At 45.7% G+C, this 19,982-nt stretch overlaps 1 protein-coding gene across 2 annotated transcripts in view; it reads right to left on the bottom strand.

Annotated features, from left to right (window-relative positions):
• The window catches only part of LOC106560230 (phospholipid phosphatase 3), a 43,521-nt gene extending 23,539 nt beyond the window's left edge, over positions 1–19,982 (bottom strand). The window contains exons 1-2 of one of the 2 annotated variants that reach the window (XM_014122871.2): positions 19,350–19,982; positions 2,301–2,455 (exon numbers count right to left, since the gene is read on the bottom strand). In XM_014122871.2, the coding sequence (XP_013978346.2) occupies positions 2,301–2,455; positions 19,350–19,455 (261 nt within the window). In that variant the 5' untranslated portion in view covers positions 19,456–19,982. Of the gene's footprint in view, positions 1–1,650; positions 1,809–2,300; positions 2,456–19,349 lie in introns of both variants that reach the window. The other variant, XM_014122869.2, reaches the window with a different exon arrangement.

Here is a 19,982-nt window from a genome sequence, read left to right as displayed (position 1 = left end):
CTCAGAGTCCTGCAGTGATGTTTTAACACTAGAGTTCTGGCATAGTGTAGTGGGTTAACACTGTCTCAGAGTCCTGCAGTGATGTTGTAACACTAGAGTTCTGGCCTTAGCGTAGTGGGTTAACACTGTCTCAGAGTCCTGCAGTGATGTTTTAACACTAGAGTTCTGGCCTTAGCGTAGTGGGTTAACACTGTCTCAGAGTCCTGCAGTGATGTTTTAACACTAGAGTTCTGGCCTTAGCGTAGTGGGTTAACACTGTCTCAGAGTCCTGCAGTGATGTTGTAACACTAGAGTTCTGGCCTTAGCGTAGTGGGTTAACACTGTCTCAGAGTCCTGCAGTGATGTTGTAACACTAGAGTTCTGGCCTTAGCGTAGTGGGTTAACACTGTCTCAGAGTCCTGCAGTGATGTTGTAACACTAGAGCTGAACGTTTCTAGCAGGGGGCGGGGTGGGGTACAGCCTCCCAAGAGACACGGTGGTACGCCATCTCATTGCGGACCCCCTGGAACTCTGAATGCCCACACACAGCCCTCTATGTAACGCCCACCCACCCTCTCCTCTCTCTGCCTCTCCTCTCTCACTATATTGCTCCTCAGATATTGACTTGCCCTCCTGTCAGCCTGCTAGAGATATACTGCACCTCTAACATTCTCCATATATACCTATATCTATTCTCTCTCCATCTCCCTCCACACTGCCTATCTCATCCCATAGTGTAGACAGAGTCTGTCAGGGAGAGAAGGGGAGGAGTGTGTGTGTGTGTGTGTGTGTGTGTGTGTGTGTGTGTGTGTGTGTGTGTGTGTGTGTGTGTGTGTGTCTGTCAGAGTGGGACTGTGCCAGAATCCCAGAAGACACCACTAATGATATACAGATGTGTAAAACACTCCAATTTGCCCACACCATGAGCTGTGAGAACACACACACATACCCACACACATATACTCCTGGTTTGAAAAAGCAGAAGTGCTGAGCTGGTAGCTAGAGTGTACCACCATCAGGATAGACTCCAACAGAGCACAGCCTGGGGTCTCATATAGTAGAGGGGGCTAGCACTTGGGGTGTGTCTGGTGTGTGTGTGTGTGTGTGTGTGTGTGTGTGTGTGTGTGTGTGTGTGTGTGTGTGTGTGTGTGTGTGTGTGTGTGTGTGGGGAAAGGGCACTGGGGCACCAAGCCTAGAGGGCAGGCAACAGGCAACAGGGGGCATGGTAATGTAATGTATCGCATCAACAGCTCAAACCAGGTGTGTGGTTCACATACACACACACACACAAACGCACACATGTACACACACCCTCCCTTGATCATCAGAAGAATGGAAATTGGTCTATATTCAGTGTGGAGCGAGTCAATGCTGTTATGGCGATGGAAAATGACTTCACACAGAGCAGACAACATATGAAAATCACACACACACACAAACAGAGACAGGAAGGGATGAGTATAGAGTATGAAGTGAGGGATTAGAAGAGATACTCAGAGAGGTAGACAGGAAAGGATGAGTATGAAGTGAGGGACTAGAAGAGATACTCAGAGAGGTAGACAGGAAGGGATGAGTATGAAGTGAGGGACTAGAAGAGATACTCAGAGAGGTAGACAGGAAGGGATGAGTATGAAGTGATGGACTAGAAGAGATACTCAGAGGTAGACTTACAGAGAGGATGGCAATAAGAATGCCAGCAGCACAGAGCACAGCATCGCTGATAGTGTCTCCATTTTTATATGGGTACCGGATGGACTCATCAGAACAGTAAAAACCTCTCTGGTACGGCTGTATGGTGCTAGTCTCTATTATCAGGAAGGGCAGGCCAGCTGCACAGGGAGAGATAGATAGAGAGAGAGTGGGGGCAAAGGGAGAGAGGGGGAGGGAGAAAGAGTGATAGAGAGAAGGGAGAGAGAGAGGGAGAGAGCATGGAAGAGAGAGAGGGAGGGGGAGAGATTGGAAGAGAGAGAGGGGGAGAGAGTGGAAGAGACAAAGACAGTAGGTCAGTGACTTGGACACAAACAGGAGGTTGAGAGAGGGGGCGTGCGGGTTTCACCACGGGAACATGGGATAGCATAGGAGGAGAGAGAAACGGAGGTTGGTCCAACATGGTTGTCTGAGTGTAGAAGAGTGACGGTCAGAGATAGTCACAGAATCACCACCCAGTTAACTCCAACCCTAACCCACTGTTTTAATCTTTCATCTAATATGGTCACTCTGTCTGACTCAGTTGACCATGCAGACCTCTAGACCTCCAGGCTTACCCCCTCTCTCCTCCCAGCCTTCTCCAAGCAGAGAGCTCCATGGTAGGTCTGACTTACGGCCATACTGGGCAGAGTGAGCCCCACACCAGTGAGGACAGAGGAGGGGATGGTGGAGCTCTTGTAGGAGTAACGCAGACTGACGTCGCTGCAGTAGAATCCACGCTGGTACGGATGCACTGAGGTGCGGTGGATTGCAAGGCTGGGCAGCATGACTGAACACATGCATACATTCACAGGTCAACACACACCTAGGACAACTTTCAGACACGCAAATGAGCACTCAACACACACAGTTAACTCACCTGTGACCTGTGGAGAGAAGCCTAGTCTACCTGGGCGTGGTAAACGGCGTGTGTGGTTAATAGTGGTTATCAGGGCATTAAACCCCTTGTTTACATTGTCAACAACCTCCTGCTGATTCTATTTACAGTGTTTGGATTGAACTAATCCCATTAGGAGGAGTGGAGAGGAGTGCTACTAAACTTGTAGTACAGTTAGCTCATTTAGAAAACGTAGAGTTGCAGTCTACTCTGTCGGTTATAGTGTATGTGTGTGAGTTTGCGCGCGTGCGTTGTGTGTATGTTTCAGTCTGTCAGTCTGTTCTGGCTCATAACCATGTCACACACACACACACACACACACACACACACACACACACACACACACACACACACACACACACCAGTGCCAGGGAAAATAATTCCATATCTCCAAATCAAAGCAGTAGAACCACTGGCCTGTTAACTGTAGCTGGAGGATTACAGTCAGCCCTGAAGGGTTGTAAAACCTGTGGAAAATAACAATAACATGGCAAAGTTTTCAAGCTTTTAACGCTCTGGAACATTTTTCTAATAAAAAGGTGTGTGTGTTGGAGGTGAGGGGGGGGACAGTGGCTTGAGACTATTGCTCAGACCTCTCAAACACTCAGACATAACATTTGCTATCTCACATCTCAGATGTCCTGTGATCAATCAGAAACCACTCTACTCAATTCAAAGGGCTTTACTGGCATGGGAAACATATGTTTACATTGCCAAAGCAAATGGAATAGTTAATAAAATGAACAAAATGTGCAATTATCTCTCTATCCCTCTTCTTCCTCTTTCTCTCCCTCTCCTCCTCTCTGTTACATCAAATTTCTCTCTCACTCAGCTCTCTCTTTCCGTCCTTCTCCTTCTTTCTCTCCCTCTCCCTCTTCTCTTTCTCTGTAGCCATCTGAATGGTCCAGGGCGGTAGACAGGGAGTTCACTGCAGACACCTGTACAAACACACACCAACCATGGCTGGAGCTGGAGAGAGAGACTTGAAACGGGTCTCTCTGACACTTGTACATAGTTATTTTAATGTACTGTTGAGTTTACTGTCAATACACACACTCTGTGAGACTTCCAGTGATCCGTATGATAAACAGCCAAGCCCATTTGAAGGACCAGAACCACCTCTCTCTATCTCTCTCTATCTCTCTCTCTCTCTCTTCATACTGGCCTGGTCCTTGGTGGGAGGTGGGATTTACTTGCTAATCAAAAGGAGTGAAAGGAGGTCATGGATTTAACACACGTGGGAAACACACACACACACACACACACACACACACACACACACACACACACACACACACACACACACACACACACACACACACACACACTGTCCTCCACTAACTGGCATAAACCATTCAAAGAGCAGGGAAGCTCAAGAGTGTGACACAGAAAACAGAAGGGGTGAGGGTGGGGGGCAGCGGACCCTCTCTGATGTCGGACCCTCTCCTCTCTGCCTTGACTGCCTGTTTATAAAAGGCTCTCTGTCCTTGCTGAATTCTCTCGCTCTCTCTCTCCCCTCCCCATCTCTCTGCCCAGTAGATGCCAGGGCTCTGTTCACAAACACAAACAGACCACACATAGCCCCAAGCCAGCAACATAATTAGACCCAACCAAATTATGAGTAAGCAAAAAGATAACTATTTGAGACACTGGAAAGAATCAACCAGCAAATTGGAATGCTATCTGGTGCTAAACAGAGAGTACACAGTGGCAGAATACTTGACCACTGTGACTGACTCAAAATTAAGGAAATTCTTGACTATGTACAGACTCAGGGAGCATAGCCTTGTTATTGAGAGAGGCCGCCATAGGCAGACCTGGCTCTCAAATGAAGACAGGATACTGTATGTGCCCACTGTCCACAAAATGAGGTGGAAACTGAGCTGCACTTCCTAACCTCCGGCCAAATGTAAGACCACATTAGAGATCACACAGAATCTTTTTTAAATCCAACATTGATAAACTCCCATATCTGTTAGGCGAAATACCACAATGTGCAATCACAGCAGCAATATTTCACAGCCGCAGGATTTGTGGCCTGTTGTAATGAGAAAAGCAGTGGAGCACAAACAACATTGTAAATACCACCATTACTTATCTGTTTATCTTCTTGCACACTGCTAAAACACTTAGCTGAGAATATAACACTTGAAATCTTAATATTTTTGTTAACTGTTCATTTATAATATTAATATTATAAAGCCCCTTTGAATTGAGAGAGAGAGAGAGAGAGTTGAAAAGAAAGAAGTAAATAAAGACTCAGTAAAAAGGTCTTTCACTGGGTCCCATTCACAGACGACCAGGAATAGCAGAGATACAGGAGAAGGAGAGAGAGAAAGACAGAGGAGAGAACGGAGGGAAGAGGGACGTGGGTGGTTTTAGGAACAGAGTGGTCTTTGCTCTGGGGAAGGTTTCTATTAGTCTTATCAGATTCTGTTATGCACTTGTCTCCTCTAGACTGAGAGAGAAACCACAGAACACTCGTCAGAGAGAGAGAGAGAGAGAGAGAGAGAGTAGGGGACGGGAGAGAGGGGTGTTGAGAAAAAAAAGCTGTTTATACAGATTTATGTTTCGATTATCCAGCTTTAAATCTACTGACTACGATATGGACTACTGCCAACCACAAGTTGTTGTGTGTGTGTGTGTGTGTGTGTATGTGTGCGTGCGTGAGCGAGCATGTATGAGAGGGATTAGCGCCGGGCGCCTGTTTGATTGGCTTTGGAGTTCATTTTGGGGTTGCGCTCAAGAGGATGGATTCCTCTCTGAACTTCTAGTGGCACAATACATGGCTTTAGACCCAGGCAGCATTAGAACTATACCCCGCTCACTGCTCAATGACTAAAATGTAAACTAGGGGAGGGAGGGGAGGATGGGGGTGAATGGCCAGAGTTGTAGAGAAGAGGAATAGGCATTGTGATCTGTTCTAAACAGAGGATTTCCTCTCTGTCTCTCTGTCACACAGACCATGGTCAACCCTGACCGTGGAGACAGAAGGACAGGGGCCAAGGATAGAGGGAAGGAGGGAGGGGGGGGGGGGGAGGGGGAGGGGGGCTAAAGGGTTTGACCCTGTTCGCCCTGCTAGTCTATTAAAGTTACACTCCTCCTCCTCCTTTTCTGTCTCTCCTCCGCATGAAGATACTGTAGATCAGCTCAGTATTAGTGTGCATGCAACTGTGTGTGTGTGTGTGTGTGTGTGTGTGTGTGTGTGTGTGTGTGTGTGTGTGTGTGTGTGTGTGTGCGTGTGCGTGTGCGTGTGCGTGTGCGTGTGCGCGTGCGCATGCGCGTGTGTGTGGTCATGACAAGGCCTTTTGTGAAAAAGCTGGAGAAACTGGAGGGAAAATGAGGGAATAGGAGGGAGAGTTCAGTAGGGTACCTGACACCTTTTTATTTTATTTTATTTCACCTTTATTTAACCAGGTAGGCCAGTTGAGAACAAGTTGTCATTTACAACTGGCCAAGAGAAAGCAAAGCAGTGCGACAAAAACAACAACATAGAGTTACACATAAACAAACGTAAAGTCAATAACACAAAATAAAATTAAAATAGAAAAATCTATGTACAGTGAGGCGTACACCTTTCTGAGGAACTGAACTTTGTATCTGGTCCTAATTGATGACGTTCATTAGCTGAGCCCTAGTTCCACTATAGAACACTGTGTGTGACATTCAGCCATGTGTGGACCCTGAGGAACTATTGAACTTTGCAAGGTTAGGGATTAATGGTCAGGGGTCAGAGAGTGACCTCACATGAGATCAGTGCTAGCCTGAAATATTGTAGGCCTAACAATGACTTGAACATCTTCTCTCCTCCCTTCTTTCTTTCTTTCTTTAACTAGGGAAGTCAGTTAAGAACAAATTCTTACAATTGACGTTGGGCCAATTGTGCACCGCCCTATGGGATTCCCAATCACAGCCGGATGTGATACAGCCTTGATTTGAACCAGAGACTGTAGTGATGCCTCTTACACTGAGATGCAGTGCCTTAGACCGCTGTGCCACTCAGGAGCCCTTCTCATCCTTTCAATTCCTCTGTTCTCCTCTCCTCTCTGCTAGCATTTTCAATTCTACACCACAGCTGATCTGTGTATGAGTGTGTTTGAGAGAGCTTTGTCACACACACACACACACACACACACACACACACACACACACACACACACACACACACACACACACACACACACACACACACACACACACACACACACACACACACACACACACACACACACACACACACACACACAGAGAGACAAGCTGCTGTGTCAGCAGAGCAGTGTACAGAATGAATGGCCTCTTTAATGCTGCAGTGAAAGGGCAGCCAGCTAGCCAGGGCTAGGCAGGGTAGGGGGTGCGGCTCAAACGTGCTTACTCTGAGAGATTTTATTCACACCAATAAACAACCAGCTTTTTACACACAGGCACCTGATAGGACAACCTCTGGGCCAAGGGTCTTTACAGACAGGCACCTGCAAAGGAGAGCCTCTGGGGTCCTTGTTCCAACCCCCCCTCCCATAGAGATGGAAAGAGGCCTCATCATTGTATCTGTGCTATTATGGCATCTGTGACAACATGGGCAGCGCCATTGAGGCAATCTCCATTTTGAAGTAGTCCATTTTCTTCTTCACAGTAGGTTGATCCCTCCTGATGACCCGGTTGGAGTCACTAGGAGGGATCAGCCAATGAAGTTGGAAGTCCCATCCAGTTGAACTACATTTAAATGGTGGAAGCCCTCAATGGCACTGCCCACGCTAATACTGCCTTTTGGCCACTATAGGTCTCTATCATTCTCTATGAGCTCCCCCTACCCTCTACCCCTAGCACTTAGGTGTTTTTAGATCTGAAGGAAGAGAGTAGCTGTTACATAACTCAACGTTCCCCCTAGTCTTTTCTTTATAAGGGGAAAAACAGCTGCTTTCCATAGGATGGGGATGCTGTGCCCAGCATGGCACTTTTGAGGCAGTGCTGCTGTGCTCAAAGTTCAAACGATTTGATCTTCCACCTGCTCCTGTGCCTGACCCCATGGGGACTGGGGTGTCCAGCACATTTCTGCCATCATGTGAAATCTGCTTTAGGAGGGAAACCCGAGACCCCATATGACTCCAGCAGCACACACACTCCCAGAGCTATATAGAGTATAGACTATAGAGTATGGAGCCGTCTGTCAGGCCCGCTGGGCGTTTCTCTATTGTTGCTATAATGGTGTTATTACAAAGACCTGGTCTGGAGAGGAGGGCTGGATGCCCTTTGAAAACTGATGACTCTCCTCTCCTCTACCCCTCCATCTCTCTACCTCTACTCATTCCCCTGTCCTCCTCCCCTTCTCCACCCATCCTTACCCCGAGGCCCTGATATCAGAGCACCAGAGTTCCAGCTGTCACTAAGGGTAGAGTGGACTGTAATAGTGACTAGGGTGTCTCTGTCTGGGCTAGAGATCAGGGCTGGTTTCCCAAAAAGCATAGTAGCACTAAGATCATCTTAATTCCGTTTAAACTAAATGGATGAAAGATTATCTTAGTGCTACCATGATTTTGGGAAACCCAGCCCAGACCTGCTACCCCTGCCATGGAGTTGTGTGTGTGTGTTTCTAAATCAAGACAATGGGTGTTAAATCGTGGCTAGGCTGTGAATGTTCTCGGTATTGTTCTCCAGTGAAGCTGTGAGCCTGTGAGCCTCTCCTCTACAGCCCTCTGTATGTAAACAGGATAGAGAGAGATAGAGATAAGGATAAGAACTAAAAGCTGGATAAGACCACAGCCAAACAACAGTCTTACACAGTGTAATATACAGCCACATATCAACTAGCTCTCAGTCTCACTGCAGAATCAGACGTTTGTCCATAAAAGTCAAATTTGGAAGGTTAAGTTTAGGCACTACTTACGAATGGTTAAGGTAAGGGTTAAGGTTTTGGATAGGGTTAAAACATTACCTGGATGGATGTCAAATTACACAGTGGATCTTGAGTGACCTGGCTGCCCATACAGCCACCTCTGTAAGTCAGTCTCCTGTCAACTAAATGACCAGCCAATCACACTGAGGGAGGGGAGGACTAGCTGAGGAACTCTCTCTCAATTCAATTCAAAGGGCTTTATTGGCATGGGAAACATATGTTTACACTGCCAAAGCAAGTGAAATAGATAAACAATCTCTCTCTCCCTCCCGCTCTCCCTTTATCTCTCCCTTCCTTCTATCTCTCCCCCTCCATCCCTCGCTATACTAGAGGACTATTAGTGCTCATTAGCGATATGATACAAAGAGTCCAGACGCATCAAAAGAACCATTGTTCCTCTAAACAGTGAATATCTCCCCACCCCCAGAGAGAGCGAGATAGTTAGTACTGAGGACAGAGGGGCCGGTGTGACATTGAAGAGAAGAGATGGAGAGATGAGGCCCTATCAGGGAAGGTAAGGACAGAGAGAAGGGAGAGACCAGAGGAAGAGACCAGAGAGAGAGACCAGAGAGAGAAACAGAAGGGTTGGTCAGATGTTTATGTGTGATTCCCACACACAGAATTCCACTTAACACACACTTGAAACCCAAACTTTAAACCCACACTTAGAACATACTGCTAAACACCCTAAAATTATAATCAAGAGTTCAACACCATTCTAAAACAGTTTGTGGAGGAAAGACACATGCAGGATCACACACACACAGGAGAGAAAGATGAGCGGAGGAGAGGACAGTTACAGTGAGACCTCATCCCAATTCCTATCACTCAACCTGCTGCTGACAGCACACACAAGGGGACCGCATATGGCAAGTAAACACACACACACACACACACACACACACACACACACACACACACACACACACACACACACACACACACACACACACACACACACACACACACACACACACACACACACACACACACACACACACACACACAGTCCAGTCCAGTCCAGTCTGTCACACTAACATATCTAATGACAGCCCTGAGGTTTCAGAAACCTCAGGAGTGTATCATTATCATCTAGCCATACAACCCATAGTCTCACACACCAACTGTGTGTAAATGTATTTAACTAGTCAGCCAAGTCAGCCAAGAACAAATTCTTATTTACAATGACGGCCTAACCCTAACACAATTGTGCACCACCCTATGGGACTTCCAATCACAGCTGGTTGTGATACAGCCCGGAATCGAACCAGGGTCTGTAGTGACACCTCTAGCACTGAGATGCAGTGCCTTAGAACGCTGCGTCACTCGGGAGCCCTAAAAGTGGTAGTTCCACTGGAGCCATTATGCCCAGTAGTCAGAGACCAACTGTCTGTTTAAGGGACACACATCAGCCTGGGCATGGTGCCACAGTAGCTTATTATCATGCACACAGTCCAGGTGCCCTGTATGAAGGTTGGTGTAGTCAACATGCAAGGGTCTCAAACTACTGTAGTTATGCAACCCAGTACATTTCTGGAGCTAAAGCCTCAGGAGCAGCCTCACCTTTGTAGCTCAGTTGGTGGAGCATGGCGATTGTAACGCCAGGGTAGTGGGTTTGATTCCCGCGACCACCCATACATAAAATGTATGCACGCATGACTGTAAGTGGCTTCGGATAAAAGCATCTGCTAAATGGCATATATTACACAACACAGGGTCTGAATAGAGAAGCAATCCACACCCATAGGCCTAACCATATAGCAACTATCCCATGATATCACAATACCAAACCAGAAATGCCCTATACATGATATGAACCATGTTCACATGCCTGACTGTATCAATGCACAGAACTGTAAATGAATGGAGCAAGGGGAGTATGTGTGCACAATGTGTGTATACAGTAAATGTCAGGCATAGTACTGCAGACCTCTCTCACCATAACCTTTGCAGCATAATACAGCTATGGCAGAGGAGAAATGAGTGGGGGTGTATATATAATTATCTCTAGATGATATATTAGATTACATATAATCTTGTCAATCCAATAATGGTTTATCTCTTCTCTCCTGAAGTATACAGCCCTGTAAACATATCGGTAGTCTGTGTCCCTGTGAATATAAACACAGCTCCTCTTCCCATATTAGCCTAATGATTCCCACTCCAACTGCTGTCTGTCTGTAGTGTGGGGGCCGGGGTCATTGTGTATGAAGTCTGGCCCCGTAAAGGGCTATAATACTGTCTGGAGCTGTAAGAATGGGGTTGTAACACTTCACTGTAAACACAACTGTGTTTGGTCTACAGGAGAATAAACAGCACCGGACACAACAATTAACCCTAAGTATGTGTTTGTTTTTTTGTGTTTCTCTATGTCTCTCTGTGTGTGTGTGTGTGTGTGTGTGTGTGTGTGTGTGTGTGTGTGTGTGTGTGTGTGTGTGTGTGTGTGTGTGTGTGTGTGTGTGTGTGTGTGTGTGTGTGTGTGTGTGTGTGTGTGTGCAATAAGCTCTCACAGTCTCACTGCACAAATCAGATGTTTGCCCATAAACGTCTAATTTCGAAGGTTAAGTTTAGGCATTAATCCCAAATGGTTAAATTAAGGGTTTGGGATAGGGTTAAAAGCCCAGTGCAGTCAAAAAATCGGGATATCTCCCTGTGTTTTATATACAGTATTTGCACACTATGAGGTAAAATAATACTGTGAAATCGTGAAAATTAAGAAGTCATTCCCCCCTCCATCCTTGACTTATTCTAAATAAGTCTATATAACATACTGTCGTCGTTAGAATTTTAATATCACAAACAGAACTGGAGTTATAACCAGTTTTAGGAGGAAATGTCATTTTTTGAATGTTTTCCACGTTGCCTCTCCTTCTCCCAACATTTGAAGGTGCCGTGCCCAATTGATAATCACCCCGATAATTGCCTCAAAACTGAACCTAAACTATACCGAAACTAATTTCACAGATATAACAACAGATGAAATAAATGAAGAATGATGGGAGAGAATGGGTGAGTTGATGAGCGAGTAACAGCGAACAATGCATAATTATGTAATCACCAATTGTGAATGAAGAACAGGGCAGGCCATTCTACTGTATTGATCTACTAATTATAATCTCTAAATGATATGTACCCTATATCAGTCCACTAAATCCAAGCAGTCTTATCAGTCCACTCTGGCCTACTTGTAGTAACAGTGAGAGCGTGCACAATTTACAATGGCATGAAGACCAAGACGAATGGATGCACATGCTGTGTTAGCGTTGCTGCAAAATCTGAATGAAAACGACTCAGATGGTGGGGACGTTGCACACTGATCAGGTGTCCGTGCCTCCACCTAATGAAAAGGTGAGACAGCAGAGAGGAAGGGACGGCATGGTTTGGATAGAACAAGCCGGTGACAATGCTACGGGAAAATGATCAGACCAAAATGTCATCACTGACTGTGCATCTTGGTGGTTGGGGTATTTCTTTGTATTTGGTTGTTATAAAGAGAAGCTGTTACCGCCTTCCAACACGACTTTCTGTTTCATAGTTGTAACAAAGGCACTCCATGAATAACATTTATTAAACACTTGAAGTTGTGTTTTTCCTTTTTACATATAGCCAACAGAACCATAAACTAAAGAAAATGCTGTTATTTGATTATTAATTAAAAAAATCATCATATTCTAATGTTACCTAAGACCTTCATAAATACAACCAAATCATTTTTTTGCCAATATAAAATGTATTAATTAAACTGTTAGAATGTTGCATTCAGAATGACTGCTCGTTAGCTCGAAGGGGGGTTCCTTGAGGGCCAGGGGTTCTAGTGTTAAAACCCCCAAAATAAAAAATGTGTGTCTAGCACTGGGATTGAACACGCGACCCTCAGCTCATGGCTTACCCCCATCCGCCATCCCCATCCACAATGCCTTAGCAAAACCCAAGCCTACTTGATGGTAATAGCGCTCACCGTTGCCCTTAGTGGCATATTTTGAAGTCACCTTCTGACATCCTGCTTACCTGGACGGACGTCTAATTTCGCAGTGGATCTTGCGCGACCTGGCTGGTGTGTGTGTATGTGTGTGTGTGTGTGTGTGTGTGTGTGTGTGTGTGTGTGTGTGTGTGTGTGTGTGTTTACAGTTGCCATGTGAGCCACCTATGGTTAGATTAGTCATCCATCCAACAGGCGCCTGACAAACACTAGCCCTAACAGCCTGCCTGTAAACCACTCACGCTAGGCCCAGTGACATCTATAACTCATTACTACCACAGACCCAACATATTCCTCCCTCTACAGGGTCCCACTCGCACCATCACTCCACTGATTGGAGGAAGAGGGAGGAGGGGAGGAGGGAGATGGCAGAGTGGAAATGGGGTTACAGGGAGGTAGAGGCAGGGAGAGGGAAGAGGGGGGAGCCGGAGGTAGTGGGATGTGAAGAGGAGGGGGGAAGGGCTGGAAAGTGGACGGTATAGTGAGCCACACCTACGTCCGACCAACACTACCTTTCCGTTTCCCACCCTTTCCTGAGTGCCCCCTACACACACACACACACACACACACACACACACACACACACACACACACACACACACACACACACATTACACCAGATGTCACTTCAAGAGAGCTCGGTACTGCTGGCTGATGGGGAATGTAAGAAATTCTGGAAAATATTTATAGAGCCGGTTAGTCAGTCAGAGTAAAGTGGCTGGGGAAGTAGATGTACAGGTAACTGCCAAATTAAAGGAAACACCAACATAAAGTGTATTAATAGGGTTTGGCCCACCACGAGCCAGAACAGCTTCAATGCACCTTGGCATAGATTCTACAAGTGTTTAGAACTCTATTGAAGGAATGCGACACCATTCTTCCACAATAAATTCCACAATTTTCTGTTTTGTTGATGGTGGTGGAAAACGCTGTGTTAGGCGCCGCTCCAGAATCTCCCATAAGTGTTCAATTGGGTTGAGATCTGGTGACTGAGACGGCCATAGCATATGGTTTACATTGTTTTCATGCTTATCAAACCATTCAGTGACCACTCGTGCCCTGTGGATGGAGGCATTGTCATCCTATGGGAGCATAGACACAGTAGCCAAAATTATGGCCTGCCCAACATTTTTATACATGACCCTTAGCATGATGGGATGTTAATTGCTTAATTAACTCAGGAACCACACCTGTGTGAAAGCACCTGCTTTCAATATACCTGGAATCCCTCACTTTCTCAAGTGTTTCCATTATCTGTACCTTATACCGGAGGAGGTGGAGTATTATGTTAACGAGATGCATGTAACTGAATGGGTTAAAGGTAAAAGGTGAAACTGCTGTAATATAATGTAATGCTATAGGTCTTAATGGGAGGTAGAGACTAGGGTTAATGCTAACAGCAGCTATAGGAGTATAACACTAGCATAGGGCGATTCCCCCGGGCTGTAAGGCTACTCTCTCATCTCCCTCAGAGACTGACTTCAGGTCAGACTGCACATAAAAACACACATTACCTCAATTCTCATGTTCAGCTAATGGTAACACGGTAACAGGGCCGATATCTCACTCAGATGCATTACGGAATGAACAGGAGATGTGTCTCTGCTCAGATTAATAAGATTGGCCGCTATAGAGACATTTACTTAGCATTGACTTTCACTGTTTGTTGCTTTCTGAGCAGCCAACTGGATAACAAGTCAGAGTGGAGAGGAGAGAGGGGGGGACTTGAATTTATATTCTGAGAAAGACGCCAACCTTGAATAGCTTCCCAGCTCTAGTCCGAACACGAACACACAGACACACAGACACACACAGACACACACAGCACTCCAGTCCCATTGTGCAGCTGTAGAGCAGGGCTGAGGTGAGGTCTGTTTTTAGAAGTGTTGTTTCCTAAAGAGCACAGCGTCTCTCCACATAAAACATGTCTTCTAAAAAACATCCGCAATCTCCACTCTCCCACAGCCCCGGGACGCTGTGTGTGTGTGTGTGTGTGTGTGTGTGTGTGTGTGTGTGTGTGTGTGTGTGTGTGTGTGTGTGTGTGTGTGTGTGTGTGTGTGTGTGTGTGTGTGTGTGTGTGTGTGTGTGTGTGTGTGTGTGTGTGTTATGCTAATCAGCAGACACTGTTTGTGTCCAACTGCCAGTATGGGATTAACTCTCCATAGTAAATCTGTCTGTCTCAATTCCTCTATGGGCTGCTGTTCTCTCTGGCAGTATGGGATTAACTCTCCATAGTAAATCTGTCTGTCTCAATTCCTCTCTGGGCTGCTGTTCTCTCTGGCAGTATGGGATTAACTCTCCATAGTAAATCTGTCTGTCTCAAATCCTCTATGGGCTGCTGTTCTCTCTGGCAGTATGGGATTAACTCTCCATAGTAAATCTGTCTGTCTCAATTCCTCTCTGGGCTGCTGTTCTCTCTGGCAGTATGGGATTAACTCTCCATAGTAAATCTGTCTGTCTCAATTCCTCTCTGGGCTGCTGTTCTCTCTGGCAGTATGGGATTAACTCTCCATAGTAAATCTGTCTGTCTCAATTCCTCTCTGGGCTGCTGTTCTCTCTGGCAGTATGGGATTAACTCTCCATAGTAAATCTGTCTGTCTCAATTCCTCTCTGGGCTGCTGTTCTCTCTGGCAGTATGGGATTAACTCTCCATAGTAAATCTGTCTGTCTCAAATCCTCTATGGGCTGCTGTTCTCTCTGGCAGTATGGGATTAACTCTCCATAGTAAATCTGTCTGTCTCAATTCCTCTCTGGGCTGCTGTTCTCTCTGGCAGTATGGGATTAACTCTCCATAGTAAATCTGTCTGTCTCAATTCCTCTCTGGGCTGCTGTTCTCTCTGGCAGTATGGGATTAACTCTCCATAGTAAATCTGTCTGTCTCAATTCCTCTCTGGGCTGCTGTTCTCTCTGGCAGTATGGGATTAACTCTCCATAGTAAATCTGTCTGTCTCAATTCCTCTCTGGGCTGCTGTTCTCTCTGGCAGTATGGGATTAACTCTCCATAGTAAATCTGTCTGTCTCAATTCCTCTATGGGCTGCTGTTCTCTCTGGCAGTATGGGATTAACTCTCCATAGTAAATCTGTCTGTCTCAATTCCTCTCTGGGCTGCTGTTCTCTCTGGCAGTATGGGATTAACTCTCCATAGTAAATCTGTCTGTCTCAATTCCTCTCTGGGCTGCTGTTCTCTCTGGCAGTATGGGAATAACTCTCCATAGTAAATCTGTCTGTCTCAAATCCTCTATGGGCTGCTGTTCTCTCTGGCAGTATGGGATTAACTCTCCATAGTAAATCTGTCTGTCTCAATTCCTCTCTGGGCTGCTGTTCTCTCTGGCAGTATGGGATTAACTCTCCATAGTAAATCTGTCTGTCTCAAATCCTCTCTGGGCTGCTGTTCTCTCTGGCAGTATGGGATTAACTCTCCATAGTAAATCTGTCTGTCTCAATTCCTCTCTGGGCTGCTGTTCTCTCTGGCAGTATGGGATTAACTCTCCATAGTAAATCTGTCTGTCTCAATTCCTCTCTGGGCTGCTGTTCTCTCTGGCAGTATGGGATTAACTCTCCATAGTAAATCTGTCTGTCTCAAATCCTCTATGGGCTGCTGTTCTCTCTGGCAGTATGGGATTAACTCTCCATAGTAAATCTGTCTGTCTCAATTCCTCTCTGGGCTGCTGTTCTCTCTGGCAGTATGGGATTAACTCTCCATAGTAAATCTGTCTGTCTCAATTCCTCTCTGGGCTGCTGTTCTCTCTGGCAGTATGGGATTAACTCTCCATAGTAAATCTGTCTGTCTCAATTCCTCTCTGGGCTGCTGTTCTCTCTGGCAGTATGGGATTAACTCTCCATAGTAAATCTGTCTGTCTCAATTCCTCTCTGGGCTGCTGTTCTCTCTGGCAGTATGGGATTAACTCTCCATAGTAAATCTGTCTGTCTCAAATCCTCTATGGGCTGCTGTTCTCTCTGGCAGTATGGGATTAACTCTCCATAGTAAATCTGTCTGTCTCAATTCCTCTCTGGGCTGCTGTTCTCTCTGGCAGTATGGGATTAACTCTCCATAGTAAATCTGTCTGTCTCAATTCCTCTCTGGGCTGCTGTTCTCTCTGGCAGTATGGGATTAACTCTCCATAGTAAATCTGTCTGTCTCAAATCCTCTATGGGCTGCTGTTCTCTCTGGCAGTATTGAAGCTGATGTATTATCTTAGATTTACCCAAGAGTAACAGGAGGGTCTATAGACTGTCTGCCTAGATGGTGTTCACCAGCAGACTTCATGTGTTGGAGGAGTGGTAGGTACTCTGTCAGATCCTTGAAGTTCTCCTGCCACGAACACACACACACACACACACACACACACACACACACACACACACACACACACACACACACACACACACACACACACACACACACACACACACACGGGTGAGGACAAAGTCCATTCATAATCACACATTCTTCAAGTTCTCTGCAAACGCGCATTCCTCCTTACCCCTTTCATTCCCCCTGATAGCCCCCCTCTATCTCCTCTCCTTAGTCACTAGATCCATCCCCCTCTACACCTCTCCCTCCCTTACCCACACTAAACCAGGCCATCGAATCAATAAAAGACAGCTTGTCTGTGTTTAGAATCACAAAGAGAGTATGTGTATGAGTGTGTGTGTGTTGACAACAAGCACAATGCGCCCAGGCCTGTGTTTGTAAAGTGGAGGAAGTTGGTTTGTGGAGGAAATCTACTCCACATGGATTCAAAGACTGTCACAGAGTTTATATGAAACAGTGTTTCTGTTTCGGAGTTTATATGCTAGAGATGAAACACTGTACTGTATGTGTGTCTGAGACGTTTTAATAAGCACACTAATAGAAATATAAACTCGCTGGGAAATGGTGTCTGACATTTGTAGCTGTTTCTAGACAGGGTGATGCTTGTGAAGAAACCGGGACTTTATCTCTACTATATATGATCAAGCTTGTCTTTTGAGGGCAAAAACTATAGAACTGTTACTGTTATTTTGCCTCCCCTAATCTCTCTCTCTGTTGCTCTTTCTCTCTCCCTCTCTCTCTCGCTCTCTCTCAGAGCACAGCGCTGGGCTTACAGTGAAGAGGCATTCCCCCTGCCTCGCAACATAAATGTTTAAGCAATTACTCCACGCATTCCCCGTAGAGAGAGAGAGAGATGGTTTGGCATTGTTCAAACGAGCCATCATCACCTCAGACAAACAAACACAAACACACCCTATTGCCTTGCCTGCGTCAATGCTGCATGTCCTATAATGGATGTCTGACATTTGTAGCTGTTTCTAGACAGAGTGATGCTTGTGAAGAAACCGGGACTTTATCTCTCCTATATCAGATTGTCTTGTGAGGGCAAACACTATAGAACTGTTATTGTTCTCTTTCACCTTTTGCTTTCCCTAATCTCTCTCTCTCTCTCTCTCTCTCTCTCTCTCTTGCTCTTTTTTCTCTCTCTCTCTCTTTGCACACCGCTGGGTTTACAGTGAAGAGGCATTCCCCCACCTCACAACACAAATGTTTAAGCAATTACTCCACGCAGATAGACAGAGAGAGAGAGAGAGAGAGAGAGAGAGAGAGAGAGAGAGAGAGAGAGAGAGAGAGAGAGAGAGAGAGAGAGAGTTGATCTGGGAGGCAGCTGAAGGAGATTTGCTGTAGGGTTGTGGGAGAGAGCGTGTAAAGAAAGAGAGAAAAGGGGGGAACGAGAGATAAAGAGAGAAGGAGATGGCTGGCACTGTTCAAACAAGCCATCATCACCTCAGTCAAACAAACACAAACACACACCACTGCCTTGCCTGACCTGCGTCAATGCTGCATGTCCTAAAATGAATGTCCTATTGGAATAGCACTCCAGAGCATAATCACATTCCATGTTCCATTTATATTTATATTCCAATTCCACAGCATTCCATTTGTATTCCAATTCCAATTCCACACCATTCCAAAGCTCTAGTCCTGTTTCATACCATTTCTGTTCTCTAGATGGAAAGGCAGCTCAAGAGGGTAATAGAAGTAATAGGGGTAACGGAGGATGATGGTAAGGGAAAAGGTTGTGGAGAGTGGCTGGCAGACTATTTAAGGGGCAGTAAAATGGTAAAGTTGCAGCACTTCAAAACATCTCCAACATCTCTCACCCCTGGACACACGCACATCAACATAAACACACACACACACACACACAGCAGGGACCTGTCCCACTGTTAATTGGGATAATATAATATCCAATTATAGAAACATTTATGAACAATTTGACTTAATCGCAACTAAATACATTGAGTAGGTTCATTCTCATAGAGTATTTTTCAGTCAGACAGTGGTCTTTAGGCAACCATAATAACCTGTTTGACCACTTCACATCACGTCAACCACAGTGTTCTCTCACTCTCTCAGCGGCACTTAAAACAGAGTCCCGTGGTCCTGGTTCTCACCGTCTCACATATTTTACGGTCTGATCACGTTAACGATAAGCGTGTTAGGTGGACATGTTGCCGGTTGTTAACATATTCAATTATTTGTAATATTGTAGACCTAACCTGTCCCTCTGTGTAAATGTTGGCGTTGTGTCCTCTCTGACACCCGCTCTCTCTCTGCTCAGCGCGGCGCATCCACTCCAGCCGCCTCTCCCTCTCTCTCTGTTGTAACAGTCTGCAGAGTGGTTCTGTTTTTATGTTTTACTAATAACACACTACCGCACCATGATGGTGAGCGCCATGGTATACATTCTGGCCACACCCTTTAAAGTGTTAAATATGTTATGTAGCCTAATTGTCCAGTGTATTATAGGCCACACTTTCCCCCGATGCCATTACAGTGTGACAGTATTGGAATGTTATTGTCATGTTATAGGGTATTCAATGCTGTCATGTAATTTCATTTGTTTACAGTATAGGCCGAATATGTTTTTGAAACTCACCTAGTAGCAGGCAGAAGAGATCCAGTCCTGTCAACAGTTTCCTCTTGGTGATATCGGTGCCGTTGTTGTTCAATGAGGTCCCTCCGTTTCTGGTCTGTTGTGCCATGGCTTACTCGTACAAAATAGCCAACTGTTGCATGGAAGAACTCCGTCTCCAGTTAAAATTCCACCAGCGCTCCAAACTATCTAAATCACGTTATTTAGTCTTTCAAGGATTCCAGCCGAGAAGAAGCAGAGGTCACTCAGAAGCCAACTATGGGAAACGAACTTCCCAACTAAGTAGAGGACCTGCAAACTTTGTATCAGCGCTGCAACGATGCGATGCCTCGTCTGTCCAAATATTTTACTTTAGAAAAGCATACTTTTCACCATAAATCGCCTCTTCAGATCCTGGATTAAAACCTTTCGTCTGTCCGGTTCACGATTTGGGATGGTAAACTTCTGTAAAGGCGCTATGATGAACGAATCGTGCTTCTGTCTCCTCTCTCTCTGTCAGCTTCAAAGCCTGGCAGAGAATAGCGCTCTGAGCGCAGAGAGAGAGAGATGGTAGTTTTATCAACCCTTCCTCTTCTCCTCCTCCTCCTCCTCACCCTCCTTCTCAGCAGTCTCAGGCTCAGCCTTCTTCTCTTCTCT

The sequence above is a fragment of the Salmo salar genome, chromosome ssa10, assembly GCF_905237065.1.
Source record: "Salmo salar chromosome ssa10, Ssal_v3.1, whole genome shotgun sequence".
Classification (NCBI taxonomy): domain Eukaryota; kingdom Metazoa; phylum Chordata; class Actinopteri; order Salmoniformes; family Salmonidae; genus Salmo; species Salmo salar.
The sequence above is the reverse complement of the archived record's forward strand: the minus strand, read 5'-3'. Positions and strand labels throughout refer to the sequence as shown.